Source organism: Dipodomys spectabilis, unplaced genomic scaffold (assembly GCF_019054845.1).
Source record: "Dipodomys spectabilis isolate Male_0828 unplaced genomic scaffold, ASM1905484v1 ptg000001l, whole genome shotgun sequence".
In the NCBI taxonomy this organism is placed as follows: Eukaryota; Metazoa; Chordata; class Mammalia; order Rodentia; family Heteromyidae; genus Dipodomys; species Dipodomys spectabilis.
Window position 1 is genome coordinate 9811513 of NW_024870678.1, and position 18929 is coordinate 9830441.

General features: G+C 39.7%; 1 protein-coding gene across 1 annotated transcript in view; it reads left to right on the plus strand.

Moving 5' to 3' along the window:
* Positions 1-18929, plus strand: part of Slc35f1 (solute carrier family 35 member F1) — a 350701-nt gene that overhangs the window by 314219 nt on the left and 17553 nt on the right. Inside the window, exons 4-7 of the mRNA XM_042667191.1 lie at positions 851-1010; positions 6074-6230; positions 7562-7614; positions 14180-14334. Coding sequence (XP_042523125.1) covers positions 851-1010; positions 6074-6230; positions 7562-7614; positions 14180-14334 — 525 coding nt within the window. The remainder of the gene's footprint in view (positions 1-850; positions 1011-6073; positions 6231-7561; positions 7615-14179; positions 14335-18929) is intronic.

An 18929-nucleotide genomic window follows, 5' to 3' on the forward strand; every position in this document is an offset into this window, starting at 1 on the left:
CCAGACAGGACGCAGGCATGTCTGGTAACAGGCCCAGTGAATGCTCTAATGTCAAGGGTGTTTGTGATGAAAAAGTAGGTTGGAGGTTTTGCTCAAATTCTTCTTAGAGTAAGGGCTTCCCTTTGTTTACGACACCTGGTTCACTCAATCATTTTTTACTGTTACATTGCTTTATCAATTGGGCCCATAGAGATCAAAGCTGGCCCGGCCATTATGACATAGATGTCTGTACATCCTTTTAAGAAAAGGAATTGCTCCCTTCAAGACAGGTGTCTGTCCTTGAGATAGATCTTCTTTTTCCTTCTTTTCTTTTGTAAACATTTTTGTGCTCAAAGCAGTTATTTTTTTCTGAATGTTTAATTCCTAACATAAATCTTTCTTTTAGTGTGTTCTTGTTCCCAGAGTTCAGTAATTATTTGAGTAAGCAGACAAGGTTAGAGAGAAAGAACTGTTCTCCATACATTTCTCATCTTCCTCTTCTCCTCTTCCTCTTCTTCTCCTCCTTCTTCTTCTCTTCTCCTTCTCCTCCTCTTCCTCCTTATTCTTCCTCTCTTCTCCTTCTCCTTCTTCCTCCTCCTCCTCCTCTTTTTCTTCATCATCATCATCACCATTGTCCTAAATGTTGCCTTATTGAGGCACTATAAGGCTTAAAGCAAAGAAACAAGTGATTATGTGCTTTTGAACAAGTTATTCATGAATTCAGGATTTGTCTGTGAATTCCTCACTGCTGTTTCCTGGTTATCCTGACTTACCTGACTTAACTGTATTTGACTCATCCAAATTACTTTTCTTGGTATCATGGAAAGCATCTCCTGACCTCCTGTTGTTTTTACCTTCCTCCTCCCAATAGCTCCTGGATTGTTTTGTGATTCCAGTGGTGATTTTGCTCTCCTGGTTCTTCCTGCTGATCCGGTACAAGGCTGTGCATTTCATCGGCATCGTTGTCTGCATCCTGGGAATGGGCTGCATGGTAGGAGCAGATGTGCTGGTGGGAAGACATCAGGGAGCAGGTGAGTCTGAATGTTCACTTGGTTGCTTCCTTCCTCCTTGGGGTGAGGCCAGGGCCGGAAATGGAATGTCTGTGGTTAGGTAGAAACAAAAATTTCAGGAACCGAGTCTTCCCAAGATCTGTGTCCTGTTCATGTTGGCTTCATATCTAAAATAGACATTACTTAATACATGTTTCTAGAGTGAAAGATGCAAAACACAGCTGTTATGCCCTCCCTACATGAATTCAGAAATATTCAGACAGTCCTTCAAAGCTGAGCCATCATTTATTTATAGGCAGTTTTAGAAGCCAGAATTACTGGGCTGGACTTGATGGTCAGAGGTGGAAATACTGGGCCAAGATGCTTCATTTATGAGGGAGAGCTAAGTTTAAGTCTCCTCCTGCCTGGGTTTTTGTTTGATGAGGGAAGGAATTATTGGAGTCACATCTCTCAGACTTATTAGGAAAAACTTTGTAATTATGTCAGCTATGTCTGTGCTGCTGGGGATTCCTGACTGGTCCACTGTAAAGCACTGCAGTTCTTTAAGACAGCCCCAAATCCATGAACTGTAGAGGGGTCTGGAAAGACAACAAAAGGACCTCCTTTGTTAACACTGGGAGTGAACTAGAAAGTATCCATTTTTGTATAGTTCTTGAGATTGCCTTTTCTTCTAGGAAATTAAATAATAGAGAGTCAAAATTGGAGCATTTCACTTTATGAGACTGGTCCTATGACGTCTCTGAAATGGTGCCATTTACATCGCACCATTGAACTTTATAGCTAAAAAGGACCTTGTTCAGCTTTTTTATATCTGGCATATGAAAACATCAAGATCCAAGAAAGCCAAGTGAATTGCTTCAGGTCACAGAGCTCAGAGACTTTAGACACACCATCCTCCCCCCGCCCCCGCAAGACTCTTGACCTCCAGGGCAGGCTTCCCTACCCTCTCCCACGTGCCTAAGAGATAAAACTACAGCACAGAGCAAAAGAGAGACAATCTGGGTTTCCCAGAGCCAGAGCCTAATAACAGACTCCACACTGACTCTACAAATGAACTAGAAGCACACATTCCAGTGTTTCCCAAATTCTCTTGTGTGAAATGCTGGCTTCATAGCACTTCAGTAGAGGGCATCTGAAGGGCTAAACTTATACTCCATGTCATCTGTGATTTTGATATGGTAATCAGATAGTATTTTGGGGTGATTTGGTATAGACAGTTGTTTGGAAGTTACATTTAATTACACTTATTCAATGATCCACAGGCTGTGCAAACACAGACGAAGCGGATGTATGTACCATTAGTTAAAAAATTTCTCTCCACTGACCCTAGCCATTGTTGCTGGCCATCATCTTACATTCTACATTCAAGAAAGACCAGATGCCCTGGTCAGTCTGTGTTGAAGTTAACTTGCATTGACTAATCCTGTAAAAAATGTTTTCTGGCTTTCACATGAAGTGTTAGAATGCAGCAGTGATACTCACTAGACACTATGTTGGAGATGAACTATACAACTTGTGGAGGTCGGAAGGGAAAAAAAAAACTGGGAGAAATGAGGGAAGAGCTAACCTGTTGGAAAAGAAATGTACTCATTACCTGACTTATGTAACTGTAACCCCTCTGTACACCACCTTTATGATAAAATGTATAAAAATGGAGTATTAGGATCATAGCGCTAAAGGCCCTACAATAACTTTTCTGTTGGCTGAAATTGGTGGGCTAGATATGCCTGGGTCTTTGCTATCTCAGCTTAAGGTCAACTTTATAGGCATTCCACTTATTTAGGGAGATGGAGGTATGCTATAAAAGTTGTTCCTGAAAATATTACTGATATTGGAGTGTGTAATGATTCTTGGTAAAGCCCAAGAGATGGATCACCATGACTTCTGTTTTTCTCCAAAAACATGTATGAGCCTAGCACTGGTGGCTTGTGCCTATAATCCTATCTACTCAGGAGTCTCAGATCTAAGGATCATGGTTCAGTGCTATCCAAGGCAGGGAAGTCTATCTACAATTAAGCACCAGAAAGCCAGAAGTGGAGCTGTAGCTCAAAGTGGCAGAGTGATAGCCCTGAGTAGAAAAAGCTCAGGGACAGTGGCCAGGCCATGAGTTCAAGCCCCACAACTGACAAAAGAAAAAGAAAAAAAGGTATAATTGTAAAAAGAAAAGTTAACAAGCAATAGGATTAATACAAAACAAGTAGGTATCATTATAGAAATTATTTCTTGCCTTTTCAGAATAATCCCTTCCTATTATAACATACTTATTGTCACAGTAATATTTGAGGATATTAGTTATTCATAACAATATTTTTATTATTAGACAAAATTTTCTATTTCAAGAAAAAATATTTTCACGAAATCAGATAATTAAACACAGCCTAATAAAAACAACATTTTTGTGTGTGTTCTGGTACCTGGTGTTTTCTCACATATTAATCTTTTTTTGGGGAGGGGGGTCCAGTCGTGGGGCCTGAACTCTGGGCCTGGGCACTGTCCCTCAGCTCTTCAGCTCAAGGCTAGCGCTCTACCACTGGAGCCACAGCACCACTTCCGGCTTTTTTTCTGCTTATGTAGTGTTGAGGAATCGAACCCAGGGCCTCAAGCATGCAAGGCTAGCACTCTACCACTGAGCCACCTTCCCAGCCCATTTATTAATCTTAATAACCGCAAAAATGTATTCTCATATTTGCAGATAAAAAAAATCAAGGCTCAGGGAAGACAAAAAAAAGTTGTGAAAGGGTATAACATTACCTAAATTATGTGATAGAAATGTAAAATCTAGACAGAATTGTTTCTACCAGACCATTCAATTCTTATTCTTCCATAGTTGGGACTCATATAATGAGGATGTCCCAGATGTGAAATGTTAGGATTTAAAGTGGATCCTTGGAAAATAAGAGAGCAGATCCCTATTTGGAACTCAGATTCAGTAAGATGTACATTTTTCTAAGTTGTCCCTAATAGCCTTTCCATTTGCCAGCAAGACACAATTCACCATATAGTTCGTGACCTATTGATGAGTAGTAATGTTAAGTAGCCTTCCTTCTCTTACCACCACACATAACAAATGCCATTCCAAACATGGTGCTTTCTGGTAATTAAACAAAACTCTAATAAGAGGAAACAGTGCTTACAAAGTAATTATGATTGGTTTGATTAGAATCAGACTCAATACTGGTGAAATAAATCTCCTCTAGGGGAAGGACACCTCACAGAATGGATCTTAGCTGAGCAAATATGGAGTTGGGAAAAAAAAACATTGGTGAAATGATTCACCCACACAGTGAGTCCTCTTTGTATAACTGAAAAGATAGATCAATGTTCTCCTAATTCCTATTAAAATATTACAGATCCAGGGCCCATTACATTTTTTAAAAATTCATTTTCTTTAAAAAAAATTATATTATCACTTCACTTTTCTGAATCCATTCATAGAAAACTAATTTTATTAACCAAGAATTCTATTCAGCCTCTCTTTTATACTTCAGTAGTATAATGATAATTGATAGTCATAGTAGTAGCTTTATGTCATCACAAGATTAGGAAATGTCTCCTTAATGAAAAGAGACTAAGTCATGTTCTTCATAATTTCAGTTATAGATATGTTTTGTCTTAGAGGTTGCTCCTCAATGAACTACATAAAATTTATCATTGATTCATAAAGATTAATTAGGTTCCTGAAGATGCTGCTAGATCTCAGCAACTTTAATTTCCCTAGAAGTTTTTGTTGTTTTTCACTGGGACCTCATCAACTTCTCAGCTCATCTGCTAGATAGTGATAGTTACTCCTGAGGAATGCATGGAAAGTTCTGAGCCCACCCAGAATCTCATTCTCTGCTCCATCCCCTTGAGAGTGACACAAAGAATTGTGTCTTTCAGAGTCTCTTCTTCCCCCTTTTCCCCCAACCCCCACTCCCCCAACCCCGACTCCCCTAACCCCTCCTCCCCCAACCCCGACTCCCCTAACCCCCGTCGCCCCCTCCAAATCATTACCAGATGTGGGAAGTTGCCTTCCAAAAAATGGTGATAGAGTAGATCTTCCAAGATAGTCGTGTGCAGAGGTCCTTCCAAGCCCTGTAGCGATTCTTACACGCAAACCCACCACCTAGAATGTGCTCATGGCTCCCAGTGGACAATGAAATTCTAATTCTACAGTTGTATTTGTGCCAGACTCTTGGTGAAGTGAGCACCATTTCCTCTCCAGAGCTGCATGTCTTCAGGGCCACTCAACTCCTTATTCAAAGTGAGCACAGAATTTATGAGATTACGTGGATAACAAAGCCACCAGTAAGGCTTATTTTCAATCTCGGCCTGGCTGCAAACTTCCTGGAATGGGAAGTTTTGCCTGATTACCAGAAATACTGGCTAAATCATTTATTAAGAGTAAGAAGCCAAAACAACCAAAACTGAATTTAAAGCCACTTTTATAAAAAAAAAAAAATACTAATGGCTTACATATATTTTCATTCTTTGAAGTTGAAATTTTCAACTTAGAAATTCCTTTAGTCTCATTGTCTGAACCTGTCACACATTTTTTAAATTTTACTTTATTGTACCGAGGCTGTACAGGGGGTGACAGTTATGTGAGTGAGGCAATGAGGACATTTCTTGACGAGCATTGTTACCCCTTCCCTTGCTGTTTTCCCACTATCACATTGTGACTGTGAGAAGAACATAGTATTGACTGCTCTGTTAGACGTTCTGTGTCTGTACTAGAGGGAGGAAATTGATTCTTCATGTCCTGTAGAATGTTCACTCAATAGCTGGATAAATACCTCAATACAAAAATAACATGTGCATACATCGATAACACCCAACTTTTCAAAAGGCAGAATTGATGTGAAAGGAATTAGTCCCTCAAACTTCTAATTGTGTCAACATAGGTAACCTCATATATCAGAACACATCTAGAGAATTTAATAATAATAACAATAACAATAATACCACCTTCAGGCAATTTCAATTGGAAGTCACATGACTTCTTATAAAGATGTCAGAATAAAATAGAAGGAAGCTCAATTTGCTGGTGTTCAATTCTTGTTAAGAAAATTTCAATGAAACTTCCTGTTTCCTTTGGGTCCTAGGAGAAAATAAGCTGGTAGGAGACCTTCTGGTTCTGGGAGGAGCCACACTGTATGGCATCTCTAACGTCTGGGAAGAATACATCATCCGGACCCTGAGCCGAGTGGAGTTCCTAGGAATGATTGGTCTCTTTGGTGCATTTTTCAGTGGAATTCAATTGTAAGTAAAAATAAAATAACAATATTTTCAAAGAATGGGATAAATGGATGTTATTGTCATAATTTTTTTTTGTCCTTGGAGAATAGAAATTAAGGCAGAAAAGCAATCACCAACCTCCCACACAGCAGTCTTATAAAATGTGCAAATTTCATAAAAAATTAAGTAAATCTCTTCCACACTAAACATGTTTATAACAAATTATCATAAGACAGTTAATGGACCTTGAAGATAATTTGCGAGAAAATGTTAGAAATGTATCTATTCTCCTAAACTAGTAAATGGGTTATTATTATTAGGAGAAGTAAAAAAAATATTATAACTTGAGGTACACTGAAAAAGGCACATTCTGTTTACTAGTGACAACTCCTAAGAAACTTACACCTTGTAATTTCCCTTTTATAAGTTTGCTCTTTTCTTGAAAGAAAGACTAATCACATATACATATTGAGAGTTTCTTGTGCTCATTTGTGTCTGTGATGGTCTGTTATTGGTAACTGAGCTCTTTGGAGGACACTGCTGCTGGAATAAAGGTTTATATGGCAAATAAGGCACATCAAGGGAACACTGGGGCCAAAACAATGTTGGTAGAGAGGTGCCTGCCTGACTCCTAGTCTTCCAGTGTTCTCTGAAAGTTCATTGGTCTACCAGTGTTCACTGAGCCTTGGTCTTCAAAGTCAAGTCCTTAGGCCAGGAGTAATGTCATCACCAGAGAACCTATCAGAGTTGCACATCCAGGAACTAAACCAGATCTTCTGAGAAAGAATCTCTGGGAATAAGACCCAGAAGATGATGTTTTCAGATGACCTTTAAAACTTGGAGCACCACTGCTATAGAGAAACCTCAATCACAAAATTGCTCACTCAGAAAATTAACGAATGCCGTGAGCACTGAAACGTTCTGAGCCTTTTTGCTTCTTAGAAAGCAACTGACGGAGAGAGAGTATATGTGCTAGCTGTTTGGACAAGAAGGACAGTGGAGATTAGCACTTCTCCAAGCCCACTAGCAGAGGCTCACTACTGCCAGCCACACACCCAGCAAGATTTTCCAGGGATAACCAGCATGTAGGCTTCCTCTTGTGTGGCTCCACAGTTATATTTTAAATTGAATTGGTTGTTTTAACGATCGTATAAATATGGTAAGTAGGTAGCATATGCTTTTTTTTGTTGTTGTGTGGTAACTTAAGACTTACTCATGAAAAATTCTGTTTAATGCAAATATAATACAAACCATGTGTGAAATTTAAAAAGTAAAAAAAAAAAAATCAGGTTAAAAAAAGCAAGTAGTGCTCATTCTTCTCTTACTCATGGGCTCCACTTTGTTTGAATTCACAGGGCCATTATGGAGCACAAGGAGCTGTTAAAGGTGCCCTGGGATTGGCAAATAGGTAAGGGCTTTGCTTGCCTAAGATGCAGTCTTCAATAAACTAGAGAAATGTTTGTTAAAGTAATATGAACAGTGGAAGAAGGGGTACCATTGATCAAGACAAACTGTACCCACAGACTGACATATTGAATTGCAACCCCTCTGTACAACTATTTTAAGATAAGATTGAAAAATAAAAATGACAAAGTCTTTTTTTTTTTTTTTAAAGTGATGTGAGTCAGGGTCAGGTAAAGATTCAGAATGGCAGGGGAGAAAAGATGATGAAATCTCCTTGCCAGGGGAAGAATTCCTGAGCACTGTGAGGAGCCTTCTTGTGACTTGTTTCTCCCTTGAGCTTCTCTGTGTTATCATTGTCAAGGTGCCATTAGGTTAGGCACCAAAGTGTGTTGCTAGGTTAAAGACCAACCAGGAATAAAAATACCCCAAGGTAGCGGTGGCACAGAAATGACAGCAAGTTGCTCCAGCCAGGAAATACAAAACGAGCGTGATCTTTAAAAAGGGGCATTTTAGTAAAGGGGAAAAAACTGAATTTAACAACAACAACAACAACAAAGGCAGGAAAGGAAACAATGTAATGGGCATTCTGAACCTATCAACAGCTTTAGAGAAGAGAATGAAGAGAGTGATTTGTACAAAAAGAAACGGCTAACTGATTTCCAAGTGCATTTAGAAAATGCCAGGCTGTTTTGTGTTACTTAATAGTCATCCAGGGTGTCTTAGATTCTAAACCACTTTCCTCTGGGGACAAAAAAAATAGGACGAGGATTTGAGAGTCTAGGTGTTGCTCTAATGATAGATTACACAGCCACTTAGCTCCCTCCGGCGGTCCATCCAGAGGCACGTGGGCAGTGAGCACAGAGCTGGGCTTAAGCCAACCAAAGAGATGCTTGCCAAGTGTGTCCTGAATGAATTCAAATGGAAGGGGAAAATATAGGTGCCTGGCTGCCGAAGCTGGCTGCTTTTTTCCAAATTACCTAGCTGTGATGCAACCAACAGCTTATCACATTCTGTCTACGAAGGAAACCAACAGTGACATAAGCTTGCCTTTATCCATGTTGCTTCCTACCAGCCTCCGAGCAAGCCACTGATTACTGACATGACTCCCTCCACAGCCCCCTGGGCTATGGAAAGGACTCTCAGTGATGTCAAGGGCTCACCAGCCCTTGTGTCTGTCTCAGAGCCCTCTATTTGGTATTTCTCAAGTGTGGGTACAGAATGTTATAACCAAATAAAAGTCAATAGAAAGGAGACAAAGAAGGGGTGATGGGGGAAAGGGGATGAAGGGAAGGAAAGGGAGAAGAGGGGAGGGAGGGAGACCAGCTTCAGGGTGCAGGGTGTTCTTCTGGGACTCTCAAAGCCAAGACTTGCAACTATTATTTACAAATACTGCCTTTTGGTACTTCATACACAGTGGTCTGTGAGTGTAAAGTAATTTGATGTTGATGGTAATGGCAGCAATCAAAAAGAACTTGTCCTCTAATTATATGGATGTCCTGGGCACATGCACTGATATTCCGTTAAAATCCAGTGTTAGTTAAATGTGTCATCAAAAGACAGTTCTATCCTGAGCTCCCGCATTGCCATTAAAACGTCAGTTCCCTGTAGTTCAAGATGATGAAGACAGTGTAAAAGGGACACATTACAGAGCCATCTATTTAATTCCTGATGGGAAATGAAGCAAAAATGGCCTAGAAGGAGAATCACATATCCGTCAGTTTCTTTCTGAAACACTTGTCGAGCTGGGTTTGAGGATTTTGTATCAGGGCCACCTTTGGTCTCTTTAACTCTCCCTTGACCAATGAGATGATCTAGGTGTTTAGCTCAGTGCTAGGCATGTGGCATTTGAGGAATCTGTGTTTAGTAAATGAGAAGTGAACAAATCATAGTGAAGAAGTGGGTATGTGCTGCCTTCACTCTTTAAAAAAGAAAAATACTGGCCAGAGAGAAGTGGGTAGAATGAACAGCAGGAGGCTGTGGGTGGCCATTGTGCTCTCCTCTGGGAAAGTAGGAGATGGCAGTGAAGCCACTGAAATTCGTAGGCCAAAAAGGCACGGAGAGCCAGGCACCAGTGGCTCACGCCTGGATTCCTAACTACTCAGGAGGCTGAGATCTGAGGATCACAGTTCAAAGTCAGCCTGGGCAGGAACGTCTGTGAGACTCTTATTTCCAATAAACTCCTCAGAAAAAAAGCCAGAAGTGGAGCTGTGGCTCATAAAGCACAAACCTTGAGCATTAAGAGGCTCAGGAACAGCGCTTGAGCCCTGAGTTCAAGCCTCAGGATTGGTGGAAAAAAAAAAAAAGTCATGGAGACATCATTGGAGGTCAGACTCTCTCACCTTCAAACTCCTGGAAAGTCACTTAAGAGTAACCCAAGAAAATAGAATCCAAGATTTCCTATGCTCTGTCATGAGTTTTTCTCTCCCTCCTCATTTTACAACACTACTCCACCCCATGCAGTCTCTTAGACAGGTCTGTTTCTAAGCCATCACTTTAACCATGCCAGAGAGGGGAGGAGGAACACCATTGGATCCCAAAGAAATGAAGTAAAATACATGCAGCATACACAAATGTACAAATACGTGCTATATCCATGTATCATAATACAGCTCATACATAATGAGATAAAGTTAGGACACTTCCTTAAAGCCCTACTCCTCCCTGTTTTCCACTGTCAGGGGGCAGGGTCTCTGCCAATGGCTGTATCTGGTGTGATTCTACCTCTGCAGGGTATCTCTATCTGCTGACAGCTGGTAACATGGCCTCTTGCCTACATTTCTCTAGCTCTTGAGGCGTGAGTGACTTCTCCTGCTGTGCCAATCTCTGCTTGCCTCATCATCCCTGATCCCTTACCACCCACTCAAATACCCTCATAGCTTATGCTGCATTCAGGCTTCTCTGTTGAATATGGTGTGGACGGTGTTTCTTGATACAGTCAGTACCATATTCATATACCCTATTCATATGGTATATACTGTGTTTCTTGTCTCCAAGCCTATCTCCACATCTGTTTAGGCAGATAATTTAAAGGATAATCATAGTAATAACATACAGTATACGTAATGCCGGCCCCCGTGTACTGTAGAGGATATGAGTGTATATACAGTGCATGTCTTATAGAAAGTGCTCAGTCTGTTTCAGTGGGTAGTATCATTTTCAATCTCTTCAGTACACCAGGACACGAGTGATCAAATTGTATTCTTAGTGAGACAGCAAGCAGTTTACATGAGAAATGGTTATATACATAACTATATCTATAAATAATTATAGCAGCCATTATTTAGTTGCCAGCCAAAAAGAGATTCAATTGTTTGACCAATGGAAAACCCAACGTGGACAAGTTGGGTCTTCAGATGCATTACTAACATCCATCATCTACCAGTGGCCATCCAAGAAAAGCTAATCAGCAAAGTGAGGCAGTCCTGCCTTCTGACTGTTCATTTAATCGTGTGGTTGTATTTTACCTACAAGACATCAAAATGCTAGATAATCTATCGATCAGCCATTATGGTATATGTGTTTCACTTTCTCCCTGTATGTTATGTTTACTGTTCTATCAAGTACGTTTAGAATGTTTAAGCTGCAGGTATTCTGAGTTCGCCTGACCTGTGGGATAAGTCTGCTGTATACCTGCTTTCCTGTTCTCCTTGCCTCTCCAAGTGTGTTTGTAAAGCCACACCTCTTCTCTAAGCCCACCCATGGCATATCCAGCTCCTTAATGGACAGATTCTCATGCATGCACTTGTGCATTTGAAACTAACACAGAACTTTTACGTCCCTATGAACACCAAGTTCTCTTTATCTTCATAAATGGCATCGTGCTTCCTTCAGTTTTCATGTTAGCCATAACCATGGCAACCTTAATGCCCTCTCTTTCTTTCACTGCCCACCTCCAGCCCGTCCTCAGGGCTTGCTGAGTCTTCAGAGACCCACCTCCTTTCTTCTCCCTTGCCCTTCCAAGCAAGCACCAGTGAGCCATTAGCCTCTTGCCCAAATGAGGATGCTCATTTCTCACTCATCTCCTCCCACCCTTCCCTCACAGAGTAGCCAATGTCAAATGTTTATCCTGTCACAGGTATTGGGGACGAGGAGAGTTGTCTGGGCTACATAACAAGACCATAGGATCTCAAGAAATAAAAAAAATTTAAAGGAGATTTGATTTTATCAGACATTTGCTATAAACTACTCAACAGCTTCCTATTGTGACTAGATACGATACAAATTTCTTCCAGAGCACAAGGGCTGACTATAACCTACCTCCTTCCTGATTTTTCTACTTTACTTCTGGCTAGTGACCCTTTGATCATTCTGAGCCTTGAAGGTCCTAGAATATGTCACATCATTCTCAGAATTTTTTCATGTGCTGATCTTTTGCCTAAAATACTCATTCCCTACCTCCTCCAATATCCTGTTAGTCTTTCCTACTCAAGGTAAATACAGTCTCCACAAAGCAGCCATAAGTGTCCATTTTACTAAAGCAAGCAAGCCTCCTGCCACTCTCTGTAAGAACCCTTACCAACAGCAACTCCAAGTTCCTCATCTCTCCTGCATTTCATTGTATTCCTAGTGCATGGCGCAGGGCCAAGTGCATGGTAGAACTCAGAATAATGGATGAATAAGGGAGTAAATATAAAACATCAGAGCCATGTGTGGTATTCCAAATAACATGAATATGGTAGAGAGGTAGGATTCTGGAAGTTTCTAACCCAGTCATGGTATGATCCAAATCAATGAGGCTTTTAAAAAAGAAGACAGAAGCAAGGTAGGAGGGGAGGGAGGGCAAGCTGTCCTGATTATATCCAAATTTGATCATTTTAGTGAATTAATTTAATTACGAATCTTGTTCCTAATCTATTAACCACAGATTTCTTTAAGGAACATTGAATTAATTTTTATATCTTTCATGTATTAGTCATATATTATCTAGTATTTATGGCATTTTTAGTAACTTGATTAAAAGGAAAATGAATTATAAGTAGGACGAAATTCAACTTCAGGGGAAATTGACTACTTTTAGGAAATTACAACTTCTGATGGAGAATCAGAATCACCTGATAGTGGTGACAAAACATACACACAAGGTCTCCTCCTTTACTGAAATAGGAAATGGGGGAATCCCTCTCCTCTTAGCATGGAGGGCAGGTCCGCCACGCTAGAGGGGGCTATTGCACTGTTTGTTCATTTAATGATCAAAAGAATTTTTACAGATGTCTGATGTGTCTTTTCTTAAACTTGGAACCAAAACTTATATAGAACAAGGACCTGTGCCCTTAAATACTTTGCATGGAGACATGCCGAATTTTTTTTCTGGAAAAAATCGCTCATTTTTATACAGAGGCTGAATACCCAGCCCCTACCAAATTCCTCCCACATTCGCAGGATTCAGATCAATCATCCACAGCCCACACTAGGCACATTGAATCGAAGAGTCCTTTGGAAAGGTTGTTTTTATTGCACTGTAATTCCAAAAAAATAATTCTCTGAATTATGCATTATCATCTTTCTAGGTAAAGAAATGAAGCATTTCTTTTCTGAATTTGCATTGTATCATCATCTGTAAAGATAGAACCTAGAATGAGCAGTGAACTCCTGCTTGGGACTATGTAAAACTGCATGAGTATTAACTATTGTGTAGGTTTTGAGAGAGAGGAAGAGAGGGGGGGTTTGAGGATATATTTTCAAAGTATCTCTCAACCTATGAGAATCCATAGAAAAGCTGAGGTGAGGGTAAGGCTCCCTATTTGGGAGGCACAACTGAACAGAATCCCAAACGTTTGAAAAAAATTGACAAGACTTTCTGGGTTTAGAGGGATGATCTGCCAAAGACACCACCATCCTCTGCAATCTTTTTTTTTCCCCTGGTCTTGGGACTCAAACTCAGCCTGGGCACTGTCCCAGTGCTCCTTTTGCTCAAGGCTAGCACTCTACCACTTGAGCCACAGCTCCACTTCAGGGTTTTCCTGTGATTAATTGGAGGTAAGAATCTCATGGACATTTTTGTCCTGGTTGGTTTCAAATTACAATCTTCAGATCTCAGCCTCCTGATTAGCTAAGATTACAGGCCAGAGCCACCAGCGCCAGGCTCTCTTGCAGTCTTCTAACTCCAGATCTCTCTGGACATATCATCTCATCCATTTCAAAAACTATGTAATTGTTCATTGTTGTGAACCATACATAATACCGAGAGGTTTTGTCTTTATTTTGCAAATTAAAAATGGGTACAATTTCCTAAACACATGGACAACAAAAGTTAGTTACAGTACAGATGGGAATAGAATTCACAAGCTTCTGGATATCACCATTAGCTAAGACTCTTCTTCCTGGAAGAATCAGAATGTCAGGGGTATACTGAGCAGTGCAAAGTGCATTTTCCACACATAGAAAAAGGTATGTTGACTATTCATTTTATTTTAGCTGTGGATTGGTTAATGATAACTATGATAAATAAGGCAAAAGTAAAACTATCTTGTGTAAATCATAGATGGTGTGTCCATTCCCCTTTGTCCTTGTCCTGTGGTGGCTGGATCTGCTTGAAGTAGGCCTTGATGTTGCTTTCTCTTTCCTCCTAGGACTGCTCTACGTTGGCTTTAGTGCCTGCATGTTTGGTCTATATAGCTTTATGCCCATCGTCATAAAGAAAACCAGCGCCACCTCCGTCAATCTCTCTCTGCTCACAGCAGACCTGTACAGCCTGTTCTGTGGACTGTTTCTCTTCCACTACAAGGTAAGTTGAGTCAGTGTCACTTTGTGAGCAATAAATGGGAATGTTCCCAGGGTTAGGATGCCCTGATTTTGCCCACAGAAGCTCTGATAACTGAAAACTGAATTCTTATACATAGGCAGTTAGAACTGTTGCCAATATTTTGGTTTCATAAGGCAGAATGGGTTTTGTTTTGTTTGGGTTTTTTTTTTTTGCTACATACATATTCTGTTGCAATTGGAAAGATAAATTTTCTTGGGTTTTGTTCCAACACAGCAAGTGCTTTTGTTTGTTGCTACAATTAGTTCCTATTGGCTTTTTAAAAATTAAACTCTAGAACCTGACTTATCTGATTATAATCTAGTTATAATCATATGATATATAAAATGATTATAATCATATTATACAGGAATCTGATTGACTAATCTTTTAAGTTAAAGATTCAGGAAAATCAAAACAATTAAAAAAAACCTATCTGAGTAAAAAAATTTTAATTTTAATGTAATTGTAAATTTTCATGCATTCTTAAGAAATAATATAGATAAGTCCTGTTTACAATTTATCTAGTAGCTCTTATTGGCAGTGTCTTGTAAAACCTTGTCCAATGTTAGGATATATTGATACAGTCAACCTCTGAAACATTTGACCACCACAAGATTGCTGGGTAATATAGTCCTAGTATGTTTAGTTTTAGAAGAAATAGCCACATGAGACTTATTACAAAGAAACACAAAGTCACCATGAGAATGTCATAAAATATAGACAAATACTCTTGCACATTGGCACCATTTTATGTATCTATATTTTTAAGGACATATACATTATATAGTTCATAACTTTTTTTTTTGGTCAGTCATGAGTCTTGAACTTAGGGCCTGGCACTGTCTCTGAGCTCAGTTGCTCAGTTTTGAGTTATAGCTTCACTTCCAGTTTTCTGGGCTAACTGGAGATAAGAGTCTCATGGACTTTCCTGCCTGGGCTGGTTTTGAACCACAATTCTCAGATCTCAGCCTCCTGATTAGCTAGGATTACGGCATTACAGGCATAATCCACCAGCATCCAGTGTTCATTACTTTTAATAAAAACTTAATAACATTGTGTACAGTTTTGTTACATTGTATTTTAACTTAATATATATGTTTTCCATGTCATTCAATATCTCTGTATAATAGTAATTCAAGTTAGTGCTTCTCCTGTCTAGTCATACATCACAGTCACCTAGAAAGAACATGAAACATAGTTATGTCTAGATACTGTCCCAGAGAGTCTGATCCTGATTAATTACGAGTGGGACCTTTGAAAAGCTATGCATATGACTCATTTTGTATTGTAATATGAAGTCAAAGTTGAGAATCACTGATCACTAATGGTTGTATAGTATTCTATGGAATGGTTATGCTCTGTTTAACCCAGAATTTCTCTACCATTGTACTATTACTACCACTTTGGACCATGTGTTATAGGATGCTTAGCATTAGGTGTTACTTCATCACATCAGATATCAGTGGCGTCCTGTCAATCAAAATGTGCCCACCTGTTGCTAAGTATTGAAAACTATTGAGGTTTTTTGGTGGTGGTGGTGGTGTTTTTTGTTTGTTTGTTTGTCTGTTTTTTGTCGGTCATGGGGCTTGAACTCTGGGCTTGGGTGCTGTTCCTGCACTCTTCAGCTCAAGGCGAGCGCTCTACCACTTGAGTCACAGCGCCACTTCTGGTTTTCTAGTGGTTTATTGGAGATAAGAGTCTCGTGGACTTTCCTGCCCTGGCTGGCTTTGAACCATGATCCTCAACTCTCAGCCTCCTGAGTAGCTAGGATTTACAGGCGTGAGCCACCGACACCCAGCAACTATTGACTTTTAATAGTCTCTGATTAAACTCTAGAGATGGCATCTGAATGATGTCATCTTTTTATTGTCATGGGGGTATTAGCTTACACTAAATGTTTGCTCTTATCTCTTGTTTCACTATATTTTTTACTTAAACATCCCATGTAATTTGTTGTGTATTTCTAATTTGAAACAAAAAAAAACTTCCAAAAAATAACAAGAATCTTATTTAAAATCAGTTTAGAATCCCTTGTGTGTACTTAATATAGCAACCAAAGTTAGGAGTCAACAGAACGTTCTGTTCTCCTTTCCTGTCACTGCTGATGTATTTACATTGGCACTACATGGCTTAGCTCTTGAATAAATATCCTCTGTATTGTTTCCTAATTGCTTTGTGAATAAGAGTGCTTCACATAAGCAAAGAAATAAGCAAAATACTTACTTTAAATCCAAAAGAGAAAACTTTAAAAAGTTCCCGTTGCCTTATACAACTTCTAAGATACTCACACAGCCAGTTCTTAACTTTTCTGTCAAATAGTCACTGTTTGGAAAATCCAAGGGTTTTCCTCAGTTTTCTTGTTTGCCTGTCCCTGAAATGGGCCATGGGATCCACAGATGGAGGGCCAGAGCTGGAGGAAGGCAGGTCCAGGCATGCCAACAAAGCAGCCAAATGGATAGCTCAGAACACTGATTTTTAGATAGCTTTGTGAGAGAGATATTAGAAGTTGATTATACTTTTATGTATCTTCTTTGGGAAAAAATGTTGCAGTTCCTTTCACATTTTTAACGGAATTATTTACTATTGAGTTCTAATAACTCTTTACATATTATGGATCTATCACTCTTGATGTATGACTTGTAAATATTTTTCCCCCTCTCTGGTTGCCTTACTTCCTTGTTAATGTCCATTGAAACACAAAAGATTTTTATTTTGATGAAGCCAAGTTTATCTATTGGTAGATAAATGTCTCTAAACAGGTACCATATAAATGTCTATAAACAGGGACCCACATTGGCAAGGATGCTTTGGATTGTCTAAGCGGATAAAAGTCACACCTAAAAAACAAAAACAAAAAAAGATGATTCAATTCATTTGAACCATCCTCAACTCTAGAAAAAGAGCATTCACAAAGGCTGCACTTGGGAATCGCCTGAAGTCACCAAACACTGATGGTGGGTCCCATACTTACTATCCAGTGCCTCAAAGCTTTGCAGGGTTAAGCCCCAGTTTCGAATGACTGTATGTGTCTGCAAGCCAGTGGCACTAGGACCAAGGGGTGAAGATGAAAAGATAATGTGAAGATGCCTCAGGCATCCGTGCAGGGATCAAATCAGTGACCTCTGAGACCTCATTTGATTTCACTACAGCCTGCAGTTATAGTTTATTCTTTCACTTAATTATCATGTCTTTATACCACCTTCTGATCCGGCTATAAGTATCTTTAAGTTGAGAGGTGAGGGCTACTTTTTCCACAGATGTTGCTTACCCAGGCAAACTAAATAACTAACAAGCCTCTTCGGCCCAGCATTGATTATTTGCTCTTACTCACTTTAACACCCTTGGAAAAAAATCCATCCCTGCTCCCTCCAACAATCCACAGCAAGCAGCCTTTCTGTCTTAGTGCTGACTGGGTAGAAAGCCCCTCATCCTGGGAAGCAAATGTCCTGATTCTAAATTAGAATATCCTAATTGTGCACTGTTCTTGCCATCTCTAATTTTTATGACTTTTGAAACCGTGGTTATAATATATTCCTGTTCTTTATTACCTGGCAACATTATTGAATCCAGATCAGTTAACCTATAGCAGTTCATGAAAAGAACAGGAAAAGAGCTTTCCTGGGCCCCAGAGACTCCTAAAAGAGACTCAGGAAAAGATTGACAGAGATGCTTTGCAACCCACTGATTTCCTGGTTTCACAAGGTCACAGCCCTGATCTGGTACAGACTCTGTCTATTCGATGAATAGGACACTTTAAATAAATATTTTTAATTGTTTTTGTAAAGGTGATTTAGAGAGAGGTTATAGTTACATAAGCCAGGTAATGAGTACATTTCTTTTCAACTCATGTCACTTTTTGGAAATGATATTAGCTTCTTCTTGCTGTAAAAATGTAGTTCTTTATCATGAATTTATAGTTCTACTGTCCTGAGAGTCAGAAGTGTCACTGAACTAAAAAAAAGTCAAGTTTTTTGGCAGTGCTATGCTGCTTCCGAAAGGTCTGAGAAAGAATTCATTTCCTTTTACCCCTTCCACCTTCTAAAGGCTTACTGCTTTCCTTGGCCTGTGGCTCCATCCTCCATCTTCAAAGTCAATAGTATGGAAGGATCAAATCTGACTTTTGCTATTCCTGCTTCACTCTTGTAGATCTGGTGGTGACATGAAGCTCACCCAGATAACCAAGGGTTAATCTCCTCATCTCAAAATCCTTAATTTAATGTCAGCTGCCTAAGTCCCTCTTACCATATACATGCAACTTCAAGCTGAAGGGGTTCAAAGGCCAACATCTTCTGGCAGGGGTGGAGGTTGTAACCATTATTCTACCTACTACACGGGAACTATCTAACAGTGCATTGGCTTTGAGTTGGGTCTGCTCGAACACGAGGATGCTGTGTTCAGAAGCCTGGTCTGGACAATGGAGACACATGCTCCACCTGTAGACATACTGTGCACATTTTGTCGGATTTACCTGCCTATTTCAAAGGAATTCTGGTTTCGTGCTAATGTGTGATTATGACAAAGTAAGCACTAGGTCATATAGGGAGAATATGCAGGGATGGAGAGGCTCCTTATTGTCT